The 16,896-nt window shown below is 43.4% G+C and overlaps 1 protein-coding gene and 1 pseudogene across 1 annotated transcript; one reads left to right on the forward strand and one right to left on the reverse strand.

Annotated features, from left to right (window-relative positions):
- The first annotated feature begins 214 nt into the window (after positions 1-214).
- On the forward strand, positions 215-5,066 carry SS18L2 (SS18 like 2). The gene is made up of 3 exons (XM_034992881.1): positions 215-429; positions 692-768; positions 4,516-5,066. Exons 1-3 carry the CDS (start codon positions 361-363, stop codon positions 4,601-4,603), a joined length of 234 nt encoding a protein of 77 aa, XP_034848772.1. The 5' UTR covers positions 215-360; the 3' UTR covers positions 4,604-5,066.
- A 5,376-nt stretch (positions 5,067-10,442) lies between these two features.
- LOC118002418 lies at positions 10,443-15,183 on the reverse strand (annotated as a pseudogene).
- Between the last annotated feature and the right edge of the window lie 1,713 nt (positions 15,184-16,896).

Genomic DNA, 16,896 nt, shown 5'->3' on the forward strand with positions numbered 1-16,896 from the left:
CCCACAGACAGACAGGACAAGGTGCCTAAGAGGCGGGGAGCCGGCCCCCGCCCCGCCCCGCCCCGCCCCCGCCCCGCCCCCCGAGGCTAGCCTCCAGACTGCGCAAATGCAAAGGAGGGGCAAACAGCCGAGGGGCGGGCCCGAGGCCGGCGCGCTGAGCTTCGCTCTTGCGCGCCCAATCACAAATGACGTTCCGCCTGTTCCCAGTCAAAGGGAGGACCCAATCAACGTCGAGAGCGTAGGCCCCACCTATCGAGGTCCCTGCTGCGGCCGTAGTGCGTCCGGACCTGCTGGTTGGCTCCGGTCTAGAGGCGCGGGGGTCCGTAGGCCCTGAGGCCAGGGTCAACCTGGCTTTCCGGGATGTCGGTGGCCTTCGTACCGGACTGGCTGAAAGGCAAGGCGGAAGTCAATCAGGAGACGATCCAGCGGGTGAGCGCTAACTCGGGCCGAGAGGCGTTCCTTAGTTGAGATCCCAAGGGCTGCGGGTGCGGGAAGCTTCCTGGAAAGAGCGGCATCCCAGCTGAGGCTTGTGGTGTGCGTGGGAGCATGACTTGCAAGGGTATGGAGTGAGATGGGAACAAAGTTGTCAAAGGCACCGGGGCAGGACAGCCCGGCATTGGAGAGAGTTGGTGGTCAGTGTTCCCGGCCGTCCGGATAACGCGCTGCACTGACCCTTTCTCTGGTCTTTCAGCTCTTGGAGGAGAATGACCAGCTCATCCGCTGTATCGTGGAGTATCAGAACAAAGGCCGGGCGAATGAGTGCGTCCAGTAAGTACCCGCTCCACCCCCCGACTTCTGAGTGTAGGGTGAAACCAGTGTGGTGATACAGCAGCTGTCCTGAACTAGGAGTCTTGGATAATTGATCGCCGATGATTCTCAGAGGTTGCTTACCTGCCCAGGACTACACAGACAGCACATTGTGAAGCCTGGAGTCAGACGTGGCACCCTCTTCAAAATCTGAATAATGCTCATTGCAGACCTCCTTCACGTAGACAGGTCAGCTGATGACAACAGGGATGAGGAAGGGAGCAGATGAAAAACTAGTCTCAGGAGATGTGAGCTCTGGCCCCTTTCTCCTCATGGATCCCCAGCTTATCCTTTTTCTGAGGGGCGTTAGACCATTTGACTGCTAAGTTCCTTTTTTTTTTTTTTTACGTAGGCTCCACGCCCAGCATGGAGCCCAACGCGGGTCTTGAATTCACCACCCTAAGATCAAGACCTGAGCTGAGCGCTCCGCCCCCTTCATTTTCTAACTTGCAGTCATTCTGTAATGCACGCAGGGAGGGACCAATAAGACTTACAAGTTAGGCCAAAGGCAACTTCTGCACAGTAATTGAATGTGCTCTCTAGCTATATACCAAAATTAAAGAAAATAGTCTCTTTTTTTTTCAAGAGAATATTAAATTGTTTATTGATTACACATGATAATGGATGATACACAAGCTTTAATCCCATCTATAATTTTATATGATACCATAATTCAATTTAGATATATTGCATAGGATGTGCCAACAATCATATTAATAACCAAATAAACTCCAGGACTTTGCTTGGGTGACCCTTTTAATGGTGAACTCCAGGTCACAACACATGAACTGTCAGTTCAACTACACCAAGGTTTGTGGAGACAATGGCTTCTGTGCCCAAGCAGGTTGCAAATCAATTTCAAATGGAACCTGGCATCACCCTGAAGGAATTCTAACTTCACACTGTTGGGGTAGTATACCAAGATGGCTTCAGAGTAGACTAACTTTACACAGCACATTTAAAAAAAGACACATTTATTTGGTGTCACAATCAGACTATTACATTTAGCAATCAACAGCATGGGTGCAAAAAAAAAAAAAAATCTACATTAAAACCCTTTGTTGGAATGCTTTACACTTTCCATAGAACAGAAACTAAAATAACCTGTTATACAATTAGTCACAAATACAGTTCTCGAGTTTTTTGCCCATACACATGAGTATTGTCTAAAACATGTCTTCTTTGTAGCAGCTAGGCCCAGCCCCCACTGTGCTTGGCTGAGTTCACAAATCTGTTGTAACCTGTAGCTTCCCTGTCACTTCTCTGGCTCTCCTCTCCTGCTAAGCTTTGTTTCCTGGCAGTAATTAAAACCTTCTGCCACTGCCCTAGCTACTGCTGCTGCTGGAACAACCATAGCCACCTTGGTTTCGTGGTTTGGCAAAGTATTGGCCTCCACCACCACAGGGGCCAGAGCTTCTGCCTCCAAAATTTCCTCCTTTCATGGGTCCAAAATTTGAGGATTGATTGTTGTAAATGCCAAAATCATTATAGCTTCCGCCACCTCCAAAGTTGCTTCCATCATTACCAAATCCGTTATAGCCATCCCCACTGCCACCATATCCACCACCACCTCGACTGCCACCAAAGCCACCTCGACCACTTAAGTTCCCTTCATGACCAAAGTTGTCATTCCCACCAAAACCACCTCCACGACCACCACCAAAGTTTCCAGAACCACTTTGACTTCTTTGGCTGGATGAAGCACTAGCCATCTCTTGCTTAGATAGGGCTTTCCTTACTTCACAGTTGTGGCCATTCACAGTATGGTATTTTTGAATGACCATCTTGTCTACAGAGTCATGGTCATCAAATGTTACAAAAGCAAAACCTCTTTTTGCCACTGTCTCAGTCAGTCATCTCGATCACTTCAGTTTTCCCATACTGTTCAAAATAATCTCTTAGATGATGTTCTTCGGTGTCTTCTTTAATGCCACCGACAAAAATCTTTTTCACAGTTAAGTGGGCACCAGGTCTTTTGAGAATCTTCTCTTGAGACAGCCCTCTTTGGTTCCACAACTCTTCCATCCACCTTGTGTGGCCTTGCATTCATGGCTGCGTCCACCTCCTCCACAGTGGCATATGTGACAAACCCAAAGCCTCTGGAGCGCTTGGTGTTTGGATCTCTCATTACCACACAGTCCGTAAGCGTTCCCCATTGCTCATAATGGCTCCACAGACTCTCATCGGTTGTTTCAAAGCTCAAACCTCTGATGAAGAGCTTCTGCAGCTGTTCAGGCTCTTTGGGAGACTCTGACTTAGACATGACGGCGGTGGGAGGGGAGACTTTAATGATGCTTACTCGGCGGTGTCCACGGGCAGAAAGGAGTGATCTAATGAATGTATCTTGAAAACGGTCTCTTTTCTAAATGTAGTCCAGGAATTATCCTCCATTTATTATAGAAAAATACATTATTTCATTCTTACTGAAGGCATCTTTAAGAAAACCATCCTTTTCCCATCTCCCCAAAAAAATCACCTATAGTTCCTCACTGAACAGGTCAATGAAATAGTAGAGATATCCATCTTTGGGTAAGTCTTTACATTTGGTTCTGGCATCTGGTAATTTGCTTTTTTGCAGTTCATAGTAAACTCTCATTTTTCTATATGGAAAACAGTTGCAAAACATTCCTTTTGGTGTAGTGATTCTCAACCTATGGGTAAGAAAGTTACCAAAATTTCCGGTGGGCTTCCTGCCCACCCCCCCAGTCTGATTTGTCTTCCTCGGTAGAGAATTTTACTCCCTGATTGAGAATCACTACTCTCGTAAGCTCATATTGATACCATAGAAGTGCCTTGTTCCTTCTTTAACTTTGTTCCACAAATATTTTATAACTACTACTGAGTACCAGACACTGTTTCAGCTATTGGGGAATCAGTACCAAAACCAGCTCTGCTTTTTATCAAATCAGGTACCAGCTCTGCTTTTATGGACTTTACATCCTAGAGTCTAGAATCTAGAGGGAGGAAATCATACAATTAGGCACATACTAATAAATGCTTTGAGTAAGAATAAAGCAGGCTAATTGGCAGGAAGGGGTGCTGTTTTACACAGGGTATCTCTGGTGGGACATCTACTCAGATGTCCTCACCAGAGGTGAGGGAGCCAGCTACATAAATATATAAGGCAGAGACAGCATCAGGTGGAAGAACCCCCTAGGCTAGAGCACACTGGTTATCTTCAAGTCACAGCAAAGGGGACACTGCAGCCAGAACTCAGAGAGTGAAGGGAAAGTGGTAGGAGCTGAGGTCAGAGAGATAACTAGAGGCCCCAATCATGTAGAGCTTTGTAGGCCACCAGAAGGGCTAGAAGGGTTCAGCTTTACTCAGAATGAGAGGGGAGCCCTTGGAGGGTTTTAATCAGAGGTATGGCAAGTCTTGACTTAAACTGTACAGTAATCACTTGGGTTGCTATGTGGGGAATAGAGTAGGAGTGCAAAGGTAAAGCAGGGAGACCAGTTAGGAGACTGGCCCAATACAACAGTGTATGCAAGGATAGTGGCTTGACCAGAGAGGTAGCTATGAAAGTGATAAGTGAGAACAGATAGATGCTAGATATATTTTCATTGGTGTTAATCAAGGAGGTTGATGATGTTGAATCATCCAATCAATAGGTGAGCCATTCCAGTAGAGTGGGTAAATTCCTTCCCAGTCTTTTGTTCATGTTCAGCAAAACAAAGCCTCTAATTTTTGCCTCTTTTTCACCCATAGGTACCAGCATGTGTTACACAGAAATCTCATTTATTTGGCTACCATCGCAGATGCCAACCCAACCAGTGCTTCAAAAGCAATGGAATAATCTTTCAGTTTGTCATGAGGAGTAATTGAGTGTAATCCATGTCCTATGAAGTAAAGACAGGATCTTTACCAACTCAACTGCTTAAAACATGGATGAACCCTTGTGGCTCTTTTAAAAATGTGAAAATGTGAAGAAAGCTACTAAATGAACTATATTCTCAGTGTAAATATTTATTTTAATAATTAAGCAGATTAAGTTGACTCCAGATGTTCTCTTTTCTGAAATGGGCATGTTTGGATTACAGAGATATCATGGGCATCTTCAATTCTGCCTTTTCAGTTTCAACATGAAGATGAAACTGATTAGGTGGTGGGCAATCAACAGCAACTGGCGAGCCTCCTAACTGAGGCGCTGCCAAATGGACGTGTAACTGTGTGCTCCCCCCCTACCAGTTGTAGTCGTGGACCTAACCATTGTTTTCAGGTTGCTTTGAAATAAAGCTTGCCTTTCCACAGAACACTCATATTGAGGTATAGAGATTTTCATAAGATAAGTGTTCCATTTGGTCTTCCGGAAAAACTGTAAGGACTTAAAAATATATGTAACAACATCATTATCATTGCTAACAAAATCAGTAGTAATTCTTAATTATTACTTAATGTCATCTACTAATATCTTTTCAAATACTTTTGTAAAATACCTTCTTCCTCCTGTCTTTTTAAGGTTCTTGGCTGGGGCTCTATACCAAAAGACAAATTAACAAAAGAAAGTTTTATGTGACATGGGAGGCCTTCATAAAGAAATGAAGACCCAAAGAAACAGTTAAACCTGAGTATTTTTATATGAGATTAGATGAAAAGTGGAAAACAGAAGGATATGAGCGAGGTGTAGTAAATTGGGGAAACTTAACATGGTCTTTTCATTCAAATTCTCAGTGTTGCTCCATTTTAAGAGATAAGGGTGCTCCTTTCTTCTGAGTATAGGGGGGGCACCCCTCACATGAGGGTCTTATGACCTGCTTCATGGGAGGTCAGAAAGTCCTTCAGCATGTGCCATTTCTCAGATTCTTCAGCTTGAAATATTCAATAAGCCAATGTGCCATAGTTTGGAGTAGCATGTCCTGAGCCCCGTCAATTATCATAGAATGTCTTTTTGTTGATTTCTCTAACTCAGGATCCAAACAAGATTCATACACTGCATTGTGTTTATGTCCCTTAAGTCTCTGTGAAAATACTTAGCAGTTCCCCTTCTTCTTTGCCATTTGTTGGAAAAACTAGGTCATTTGCCCCAAAATTTCTCATATTCTGCATTCACCTAGTTATATCCCTATGGTGTCATTAAATATGTCCCACTATTGCCCACTTTTCCTATAAACTGGTAGATCTAGAGGCTCATTCAGACTCCGATTCTAATATTTTTGGCAAGTATACATCATAGCAGGTAAGAGGTACTTGCTTTTGCATCACATCAGGAATGACCTGATTTAATTTATTAATCAGGTGCCTGATAGCCTTTTGCTTAAATTATGATCTGCCTAGTTTTGATCTATTACTTCATTAGGGATTGCATACTGGTGATTTCCTATTTTATCATCCCTTCTGCCTTCATTAGCTTTGTTCAATAAAGAACTTTCCCTCTTTGAGACTTATCTGTAAAATGAGGCAAGGAGATTTTCCTAAGTGAACCCAAAATTAGAATCTCCGATGCCTGGCTCCTTTTGTAGGAATCAAGGATTGCAACCCAGAGAGACTAAATGTGTAAATAGTGAAGAGACCTCATTTTGAGTCCCAGCTCAGCTGCAGCCTTTGAGAGCTCTTGTTTCACCTATAAAATGAGGATAATGAAAGTAATATCTGCCTCCTGAGGTTGTGAGATTGAGATACTGTGGTTGAGAGCTGGGCACGAAGTAAACAATGTGTGTTAATGTGTGCTCTGATGTGTTATCTGAGGGCTCTGGCCCTTTCAGGCCCTTCTCAAATCTGGGAAGAAGCCTGTTCTTTGCTCCCTCACCCATTTTTCCATCCTTAGGGTCCTAGCCCATTAATGGATTCTTCCTCCCCCCACTGTTCATGGGGTTGATGCCCATATACTATGCCAAGTGGGCTGCTCATGGGCCTGACCTGGTCAGCAGATATGGTGGGCACTATGCAATGTTTTTAGTTTTGAATTAGTTCCTAACATTTAGAGAGGATTTCCCATTATAGCCTGGATTTATAGCAATGCTGGGCCTGCAGGTCCACATGGCAACCATCAGCTGGAGTTGGATGGCAGCTGTCTCCCTTTACTAGGCACCTTGACTTGTTTACATACGGCTTGGCCCAAGCTGGGATGAGAGCATCAGCTGATGTTTCTTTTTTTTTTTTTAAAGATTTTATTTATTTGACAGAGAGAGATAGCGAGAGCAGGAACACAAGCAGGGGGAGTGGGAGAGGGAGAAGCAGGCTTCCCGCCGAGCAGGGAGCCCGATGTGGGACTCGATCCCGGGACCCCGGGATCATGACCCGAGCCGAAGGCAGACGCTTAACGACTGAGCCACCCAGGCGCCCATCAGCTGATGTTTCAATTTAGGTGTCGCCTCAAACAAGCCTAAGACAAGGCCTTGGGTGCAGATAGTTTATTTGGGGGATGATCTCAGGAAGCAGGAATAAGGCCATAAGGAGAGTGAGACAGGGAAGAAGGAAAAGCCACTAAATGTGTATGTTACCAAGGTTACTGCTATAGGCAATAAGGACTCAATCCAGGGGGTAGGGGCATGATCTCAAAAGCATACAAATGCCCCAGAAGTGTCCACCTGAGTTGGGGTTCCCTACAGGGGAGTTCGGTCCCCTGGACTAACAGGCAGCCTTTGCAGCCAACTCCGAGACGTCAGAGAAGAAAGAAAGTAAAAAGCTGCATGGCAGCCCCTGAGTGGGGCTTCTGCCAGCACAAGGTGAGTCTGACCTTGTAGGAACTGTCCACTACTGGCAAGGTAGGTGAGGGTCTGTGACAGAGCATCAGAGGTTCCAATGTGTGGGCTCTGAGCAAGCCAGTAGGGCCTATAGTAGGTAAGTGTAGCAGAGGCAATAGCCTTGAAGACAAAGTTCAGTTCTCCCTCAGGGGGAAGGAGTTTGTGACCTGCCGTTTCCCTCCCTTTGTCTCTTGGAAGGTATTTCAGTCCACATGTAGAGGACCGAAGCAGGGCAAATCACAAGCCTCTGGAAATGGCCAAGCCTATTTAAGCCACAGATGACCCTACTCTCCAGAGGACCCTTTTCTGGGGAGATAAACTGGAGAAGCTGGGGCAGGCCACTTAGCTGTCATCATATGTGCCCCAGCTTACCTCTACCTGTCTGCTTCAGAGACCGCCTGAAGCACAAGTATCTGCCATCCCTCTTAAAGGACCCAGAAATCAATATAGTTGTGAAAGGTGATTTAAAAAGATAAAGACCAAACCTGGCCAGAATGTCTTAACCGCTCTCTCTTCTCAGAGGACCTCCTACTTCAAGATTAAGCCTCTACTCAGCCTGTCTGCCCTTTTCCAACTCTCAGGGTCAAGCTGATCTCCGAACAGCCTACAAGGGCCTGAGCCTTTCTCTGGGGTTTCCAAGCCTGCTTCCCAGGATTTGCAACTGTGGTGACTGACTTCTGTCATTACCACATTCTCCTGAGATGAGGATATGGCAGCTAAAACAAAGAGAGCAGATAATTTGAGGTCAGGTTTATTCCACAAGATGTGAAGCTATTTTTCCACTTCCTCATGAGGCTTTTTGACACCCAAGTCTGACCCCAAGTCACAATATGGCTAGGGAGGAAAGGAAGTTCAGTGCTATCTCATATGCTCTTGAACCTCTGTAATAAACTTCCGTTACTAAAGGTGATCCTGAGTATATTTCTTAAGCTGGGTACATAGTATCTTCATTTTATTGTTACTCTACCTCACACGTAATATGGTTTTGATTCCATTTTAATAAAAGCAATTTTAAGAAGTTAATCTGTTCCCTCTTTTCCCAATGAAAATCCTACAGATTCCTCTGGAATCTAGATGTTCTGTTCAGTCACTGGGAACCTTTCTTTCCTTCCTAGATCTTTTTTTTTTTTTTCCTTCCTAGATCTTTTAAGTAAGAGTCTAGGGTCCAAAGGGAGGTTGTTTTCGTTTCTGTTTGTGATAAATTCATTCATTCAAAAACTATTTACTGATCCACTAGTATGCGCTGAAGGTTGTGCAGTGAGGAAGTCAGACAATGTCACTGCTCTCATGGAAACTTTATTCTTATATAAAGAAGACAACACAGTATAAATAACCTGTATCTATGGGGGAGACAGGCAAAAAATATATAAACAACCAAGGAAAGCTTCACATGGTAATAAGTGGCTGTGCAGAGATTACAATAGGGTCATGTGCTGGAGAGTGTCTGGGTGGCTACTTTAAATTATGGAATCAGGAATGAGCCAAGGAGGTAACATTGCAGCTGAGAGATGAATAACAAGGAACCTGACATGTGGCCATCAAGGGACCTAGCAGTGCAGGCAGAAACAAGAGCTATGCAAAGACCTTTCATTCCAACAGGGTTTTTTTCTCTCTCTCTCGGGTCCATTTTAGAGCAGTGTTCACCTATGTGGTCATCAACTCAATTATAACATGAGTTCTCAGTTGACCAGGCCTTGTGTTGGGCTCTACAGTGAGGAAAATAGAGGAGAAGGGCACTGGGCCCTGCTTTCAGGGAGCTCCTAATAAGCCTGGGTTAAGCTCTAATCACCACTATGGTAGCTGGCTTAATAGCACACACTTTACTGCCTATCTTCCTTGCTCACTTCTCCACCCTCTAGATGGAGTTTCCTAGGGCCACTTCTCAAATAAGCAACTTGCACTCAAACCATTGTCAGAGTCTTCTTCTGAGGGAAACAACCAAGATACCACACCCTGGGTGGGTAGACCCAGATGGACTGGCTGAGCAAATGTAGCTTCCATTAGCACCACAGCAGATGAAAAATTTTTACCAAAACCCAATCTACTTGCAAAAGCTAGTGTCTAGAAAAAGCATCAGAGCCAAGGACTCAGCAGAATTTAGAGTTTGAAATCAGAGAACAAGTTGATCAATATAGAGTAAGGAACCTGTCTGACAAGAAGTGCTTGTTGTAGTGAGTTTTTCATATGAATTTGATGGCATACAAGCTCCCCACTAAAGACAATGAAGGATTAGACATTTGTGAACACATAGTCATACTTTAAAGCAAGTTAGTGGGAAAAAAGCCACTGGCCTAAAAGGCCAAAAGGTGGGTGCAGTATCCACAATTAAGGTGATTTTTTTTTAATTATTTAAGACCTTTATTAATGGGTGCTTGCCGTTTGTTGAGTTTCTTGAAAAAATCAAGTTGTAAACTTTTATTACAAATTAAAAAATGAGGTTCTTAAAAATCTCAACTTGACCAGATATGAAACAATTTAAAAGACTTTAAAGCTGTATTGAGAAAAATCAGGCTTTAAAAAAAAAAAAAAGTTGGGGCGCCTGGGTGGCTCAGTCGTTAAGCATCTGCCTTCGGCTCAGGTCATGATCCCAGGGTCCTGGGATCGAGCCCCGCATCGGGCTGCCTGCTCGGCGGGAAGCCTGCTTCTCCCTCTCCCACTCTCCCTGCTTGTGTTCCCTCTCTCGCTGTGTCTCTCTCTGTCAAATAAATAAAATCTTTAAAAAAAAAAAAGGGGGGGGGCACCTGGGTGGCTCAGTCGTTAAGCGTCTGCCTTCAGCTGGGGTCATGATCCCAGGGTCCTGGGATCGAGCCCCACATCGGGCTCCGTGCTCAGCGGGGAGCCTGCTTCTCCCTCTCCCACTCCCCCTGCTTGTGCTCTCTCTCTCTGTCAAACAAATAAAATCTTAAAAAAAAAAAGTTTGGAAAAAAAAAAAAAGTTTGGCATTACCAAAAAGAGACGTCTTTAGGTAAAAATAATAAAAACCCCATGCTGCAGATAGTTCTTTTTATCTGGTCAATGGGCAAAAAGCAAGCACTTAAGGTCTTTAGCTCCAATCTTTTGTTCATTTCTTATTGCTGGAATTTCCTCTTCATTTCTTCGTGTTGGATGGCTAAACTAGATGATGGTAGAGATGGTAAGCAGGCATTTGCTCAGCCTCAGGAGCGGACGAATTCTCAGCTGATAGATCCGCTGCTTTTGTCTCTTTGCCATCTTGTGGTTTAGGGTTTTCTGGGCGTCCGCGTGGGTAACTGAAGTTGCAGTGGTACCAACCTTGAGGTGGCTGCTGACCTTGGGTCTCATCTCCTTGATTTTCCTTATCTTCCTCATTGCCATCCTCTCTAGGCTATCTTTGTCGAGGAGGATCCCTGCGGAATTGTGGTCTATAACCCCGATACCTATTCTGTCTCACTGGTCTACCTTGTTCTCCTGCACCCTGGTTGTCAGCACCTTCCATCACTTCTCCCTGCACAGGAGGGTTGGAATATTGTGGTCGATGCCCATAGGGTCTCTGCATGTAGTAAGGTGGAAGCTCCGCCCGCGGTAGGGCCAGTGCTGTTGGGCCTGGCCTTCGGGAGCCTTTTCCGATCCCTCATTCTTTTCCCCACTCTCACTGTTCTGGTAATTCTGCTGGGAATTGCGTGGAGGACCTCTGCCACGTGGATAGCATCTATAATGGTTCCCGTCTGCTGCATATTTACTGCCTTGCACTGGAACTCCACCAGGGCCTGTCACATTTGCTGGCTTGGCACCCTTTTCTCCTTCAACATCATCAAACTCCACAGTCTCTCCATCTTCCTGGGGCAGGTACTTCCTGGGGTTACTTTTTTTTTTTTTAGTATTTTATTTATTTATTTATTTGACAGAGGGAGAGAGAGAGAGAGAACAAGTAGGCAGAGAGGCAGGCAGAGGGAGAAGGAGAAGCAGGCTCCCCGCTGAGCAGAGAGCCTGACGTGGGACTCGATCCCAGGACCCTGGGACCATGATCTGAGCCGAAGGCAGATGCTCAACCAACCAAGCCACCCAGGCGCCCTGGGGTTATTCTTTATGGCAGTCTGGTGTACAAATACATCTTCCTGGGTGGTATTCCTGTTAGTGAAACCTTATCTGTTTCTTATATTGAACCATTTTACTGTTCCTGAAATCTTCACTGCGATGACCTTCTTGTTCCCGACGGTGGGTGCCGCGGATGTGAGGCCACCCAGGCCGCTGCTCCCTGCGTTGCCGTTGGGGCCAGGCTTGGTGTAGGCAGCGCTGAGGGCCGGGGCGGCGGGCAGCTGCTGGGTCTCGGCCTCACTGATCATGGTTGCAGTGATGGTGACTGTGGCCGGCCCCACCGCTGCGGCTCCGCCGGGGTGTGACGGCAACTAGGCCGGCAGCGTCGGGACTGCTCAGGGCTCTCTGGGGTCCACTCTCAGCTCTCGATCGAACTCGACTTCTTAGACTTCTTACTAGGCAGCCATTGCCTCAGGGGCCATCTCCGTGCTGCCATACCCCATTCTTCTCCTGTGGCCCCACCCCAAGCTGATCAGTCACGGTTTCTGCCCACTACTGTGGCCATCAAGACTGATGGGCATATGAACCTCATCGTCAATGAGCTCTCTCGCTGGGATTTTTCTCGCTGGTGCTGGCAGGAAAAGTGCTCTCCCCTCAGACTTCCAGGGTATAAGGATGGATGCTTGGAGCTGCTATGGCCATTTCCCCTGACGCTCATGGAAAAAGCCCATCTGTTCTTGACTAATAGCATGAGAATGTTATTCTATCAAAATATATATTTTTCTGTAAAATGAAATAGTCTACTCCTTGTTTCCCCATAAAAAAAGGAAATCTAGGATTTAAAAAAATGTGTTTTCAGATTTTCAATATAGATTTTGTTATCAAATTCTGGTAATATTTGTTGCTGTGTTGTAGGTCCTAAGATTACCTGCAGGTTTGATGATTGGCTAGGAGGACTCCCAGGACTCAGCATCATAGCTGTGAAGCTATGATTTACAATAGCAAAAGAACACAAAGCAAATCAGCAAAGGGAAAAGGCATAGAGGGTAAAGCCCAGAGGAAACCAGGTTCAAGCTTCACCCTCCCAATGGAGTCACACAGAACGAGCTTAATTCCTCCAAGGATGAATCATAGCATGTGAGAAATGTCTACCAGGGAAGTTCATTAGAGACTCAGTGCCCAAAGTTTTTACTGGGGGATGGTCACATATGTACGCATCCTCTGCCTGCTACATACCAAGTTTCCAGAGTCCCAGAAGGAAAGCAGGTGTTCAGCATAAACCATATTGTTTGCTCAAATAGTTTAGGCAGAGTGAAGCACTCTAATCATTTAACTGAAGTTTTCTTTAAGTGTAGGAAATTGATTATCATACAGGTTCCCAGATTCCACCCACAGCCCAACCTTTTAAGCAGGTCTTTCTAAAGATAGCAGTCTTGGACCTATTCTTTTCTGCAATTTCCCATTTAAGATATAGGATATCCTTTTATTTAAAAAATGGTGTAAGCAAATAAGGTAGAACTGTGTGCGTAGTTATCTTCTCATTGGATTCCTTTTCTCTCCTTTTGTTTACCTTTTTTGTCTTCTCCCTAAGTTATACAAATGTAAAAGTTAATTTGGTACAGATCCCTGCTTGGGGTTAAACTGTGTATTACAGAAGATATATTGAAGGAGCTGAGAGGCAATACATAGATAACCAATACACCATATATTGGGATAATCATATGCCTTTTCTTTAATCTGTTAATATGGTGAACTATAGAAATAGATTCTCTGATGTCGAACCATCTTTGTATTCCTGAATTAAAGCCAACTAGTTCATGAACATTTTGGAATTTAAATGCTGCTAAACTCCATTTCCTAATATTTTATTTGGGTTTTTAAATCCATGTTTATAATGAGATTGGTCTCTAACTTTCTTGCCCTATCTATCTTTGTTTGGTGTTGGTATCACAAGGTAAGTTAGGTAGCTGTCTTTTTCCATTTTCTAAAATACTTTGATTGAGAAGAGATTATTGATCCTTAAGGGTCTGGTAAAATATGCCTATGAAACAATGTGGAACTTGTGTTTTTGGAAAGACTATGTTTGTTCTTACTGGTTTTATTAAGAGTAATTGCAAAGAAATATAAAAATACCGAACACAGCTCAAAAATCCCCATATACCTCTCAGCTAAACAATTACCATGATTTTGCCACATTTGTTTCACTTCACTAAAAAACTAAGAACATTTTCTTGCATAACCAAAATTTCATTATCTTTATCTTCATTAGATATCTAACAAAATTAAGTATATTTCCTTGATTTCACCTAATATTTAGACCATTATCAAATTTCCCATCTGGTTATGGCAAAATGTCCTTCACCGTTGTTTGGAAGGAGATTAGGGATTACTAATTCAATTTCTTCAATGATTGCTAGTTTATTCAGGCCTTCTATTTCTTTGAGTCAATTTTGGTAATTTCTATTTTCTAAAAAATTATGTTTCATCTAAATTTCTCCACTAGCATTCCTGATTAGTTTTGCTAGAGCCCTATCCATTGAAGTGCCAACTGCTGGTATAATCCCACTCTAAATCATTACCTGAAAATTCCTACTACTAAGCGTTCTCCAAATTAAGCCTGAGTTTGTAAACTGCTTGGATAATTTTCTACTACTCTTGATGATGAGGGAGGAGGTATCAATCCTTTTGGTGGATGTTAGCTCTAGGCCTGCCTTGTCCCAGTAGTTTCTTCCCCTTGACCACAGACCAAATAGCATACCTTATCCTCAAATCATCTGAAATATAATTTCAACTCACAGGACAGAATAAAAGAATTTTGAGCAAGGAGGGAACTTAGAAGGTATTTCATCCTGCTTATTTTGCAGACAAAGAAACTGAATTCCAGGATCAAAGTGGTTTGCCCCACATCATATAATCAATGGCAGGAAAGAAACTTTAGGGGAGTGTCAAGATAAGAACAAATTTCGGGAGCCTTAAAGTATTTTAAATACTCCCCAAATTAAGCATTTCATCCCAGAGCCCTAAAGCCAACTTACACTGAAGACAGCTGCTCAAAGCACAGTAATTACAAATTACTTCCCTGGGCAATGCTCCCCTTCTTTTCCTTTCACAAGTCTGTGTATGAAAGTTAGCTTTACCAACCCATTTCATCTCTGAATAGGCATATACATTTTGTCTTTTCCAAACCTATAAATGGTCAGCTGTAACAGTGTAAGCAAAATCAGACCCAGGACCACTAGCTTCTCAATTCAGCCTAGGTTACAAATGTGAAACCCAGGAGATTGTTGCTCTGATAGAGATACTGTACTTTTAGAGAGGTAGAACTGGCAACCTCCAACAGGGATAGCACTTCCATGACGGTGCAGAAGGTCTCTGCACTTCACAAGGTGGCACAGGTGCAAAAACAGATTAGAAACTACCTAAGTGACCTTGATTTTTAAATTTACTATAAAGCTACAGTAATCAAAACAGTGTGCTACTTCACGCTCATTAGGATGGCAATTATTAAAAAACAGAACAAAATAACAAGTGTTGGTAAGGATGTTGAGAAACTGAAACCCTGTGCAATGCTGATGGAAATGTAAAATAGTGCAGTCACTATGGAAAATAGAACGGCAGTTCCCCATAAAAACAGAATTAGCTTGGGGCACCTGGGTGCCTCAGTAAGTGCCTGCCTTTGGCTCAGGTCATGATCTCAGGGTCCTGGGATCAAGCCCCAAGGCAGGCTCCCTGCTCAGCAGGGGACTCCGCTTCTCCAACTCCCTCTCCCTCTGCCCCTGCTCCTGTGCTCTCTCATTCTCAAATAAATAAAATCTTAAAAAAAACAAAACCAGAAATTTAAAACAGAATTAGTTTATGACCTAGCAATTCCATTTCTGGGTATATGCCCAAAGGAATTGAAAGCAGGATCTCAAAGAGATATTTGTACACTCATCTTCACAGCAGCATTATTCACAATAGCCAAATGATGGAAGCAACCCAAGTGTCCATCTGCTGATAATGGATAAAGAAATTATGGTATATTCATACAGTGGAGTATTATTTAGCCTTAAAAAAAGAAGGAAATCCTGCAATATGTGAGAACATCGATGAAACTTGAGAACATTATGCTAAGTGAAACAAGTCAGTCACTGAAGGACACATATTGCATGATTCCATTTAATATGTGGTAACTAAAATAGTCGAACTTATAGAAGCAAAGAATAAGAGTGTTTGCCAGGGGATGGGAAGAGGGTGAAAGTAGTTGCTATCAATGGTTATAAAATTTCACCTAGGGCGCCTGGGTGGCTCAGATGGTTAAGCGTCTGCCTTCGGCTCAGGTCATGATCCCGGGGTCCTGGGATCGAGTCCCGCATCGGGCTCGCTGCTCCTTGGGAGCCTGCTTCTCCCTCTGCCTCTCTCTCTCTCTCACGAATAAATAAATAAAATCTTTAAAAAAAAAAAAATTTCACCTATGTAAGATTTATAAATCCTAGAAATCTGCTGTACAACATTGTGCCTATTGATAACAATACCATATTGTACACTTGAAAATCTGTTAAAGGGGGGGCTGGGTGGCTCAGTGGGTTGAGTGTCCAACTCTTGATTTTGGCTAAGGTCAAGATCTTGGGGTTGTGGGATCCAGCTCAGCGAGGAGTCTGCTTGACCCTCTCTATCTGCTCCTCCCCCCACTCACTTGCTCGCTCTCAAATAAATAAATAAAACCTTAAATCTATTAAGAGGATAGATGTCACATTAAGTGTTCTTACCACAATAAATTAAAAAAAAAAAAAAAGTAGAGTGGTTGCCTGAGGCTGGGTAGAAAGAATGCAGTTATTGTTTAATGGATACAGAGTTTCAGTTTTCCAAGATGAAAAATGTTCAGTGGCTAGATGCTGATGATTGCACAACAATGTGAAATTTACTTACTGCCTCTGAACTGTCACTTAAAAAGTTAAATGATAATTTTGATAAAATATTTAAAAAGTGTGTATTTTAGTTTTAAGAAATCAACTTAAAAACAAAAAACAAAACAGTGTAGCCGTAGCATAGAACAGTTAAAAAATACAGAGTTCAGAAACAGAACCACACAAAGCCAAGGTAATTCAACGGACAAAAGGCAAGTTTTTTTAAACAAATGGTGGTGAAACTACTCTGTTTCCATAGGGGAAAAAAACCAAAAACCAAAACGAACCGCAACCTCTACCTGACACCAGAATGAAAAATTCCAATGAATCTTAAACTTACACGTAAAAGTTCTAGAGGAAAATACAGGAGAAAATCTTCAGGAGTTCGGGGTAAGCAGAGATTTCTTTGCACAGAAAAAGCACAAACCATACGAGAAAACTGATCAAGTAACTTCACTACAATTAAAAACTGCTTTGCACAAACCACCATCAAAACAATGAAACGACCCAGCTCAGGAGAAAATACT

The sequence above is a fragment of the Mirounga leonina genome, unplaced genomic scaffold, assembly GCF_011800145.1.
Source record: "Mirounga leonina isolate KUSES-001 unplaced genomic scaffold, KU_Mleo_1.0 Mir_115, whole genome shotgun sequence".
In the NCBI taxonomy this organism is placed as follows: domain Eukaryota; kingdom Metazoa; phylum Chordata; class Mammalia; order Carnivora; family Phocidae; genus Mirounga; species Mirounga leonina.

What these genes read in the sequence shown, in the direction of transcription:
- SS18L2 (XM_034992881.1), top strand. Translation starts at nt 361, where the DNA reads ATGTCGGTGGCCTTCGTACCGGACTGGCTGAAAGGCAAGGCGGAAGTC. An exon ending in ATCAGGAGACGATCCAGCGG is followed by an intron (nt 430 to 691) that starts GTGAGCGCTAAC and finishes CTGGTCTTTCAG; the next exon opens with CTCTTGGAGGAGAATGACCA. An exon ending in CGGGCGAATGAGTGCGTCCA is followed by an intron (nt 769 to 4,515) that starts GTAAGTACCCGC and finishes TTTCACCCATAG; the next exon opens with GTACCAGCATGTGTTACACA.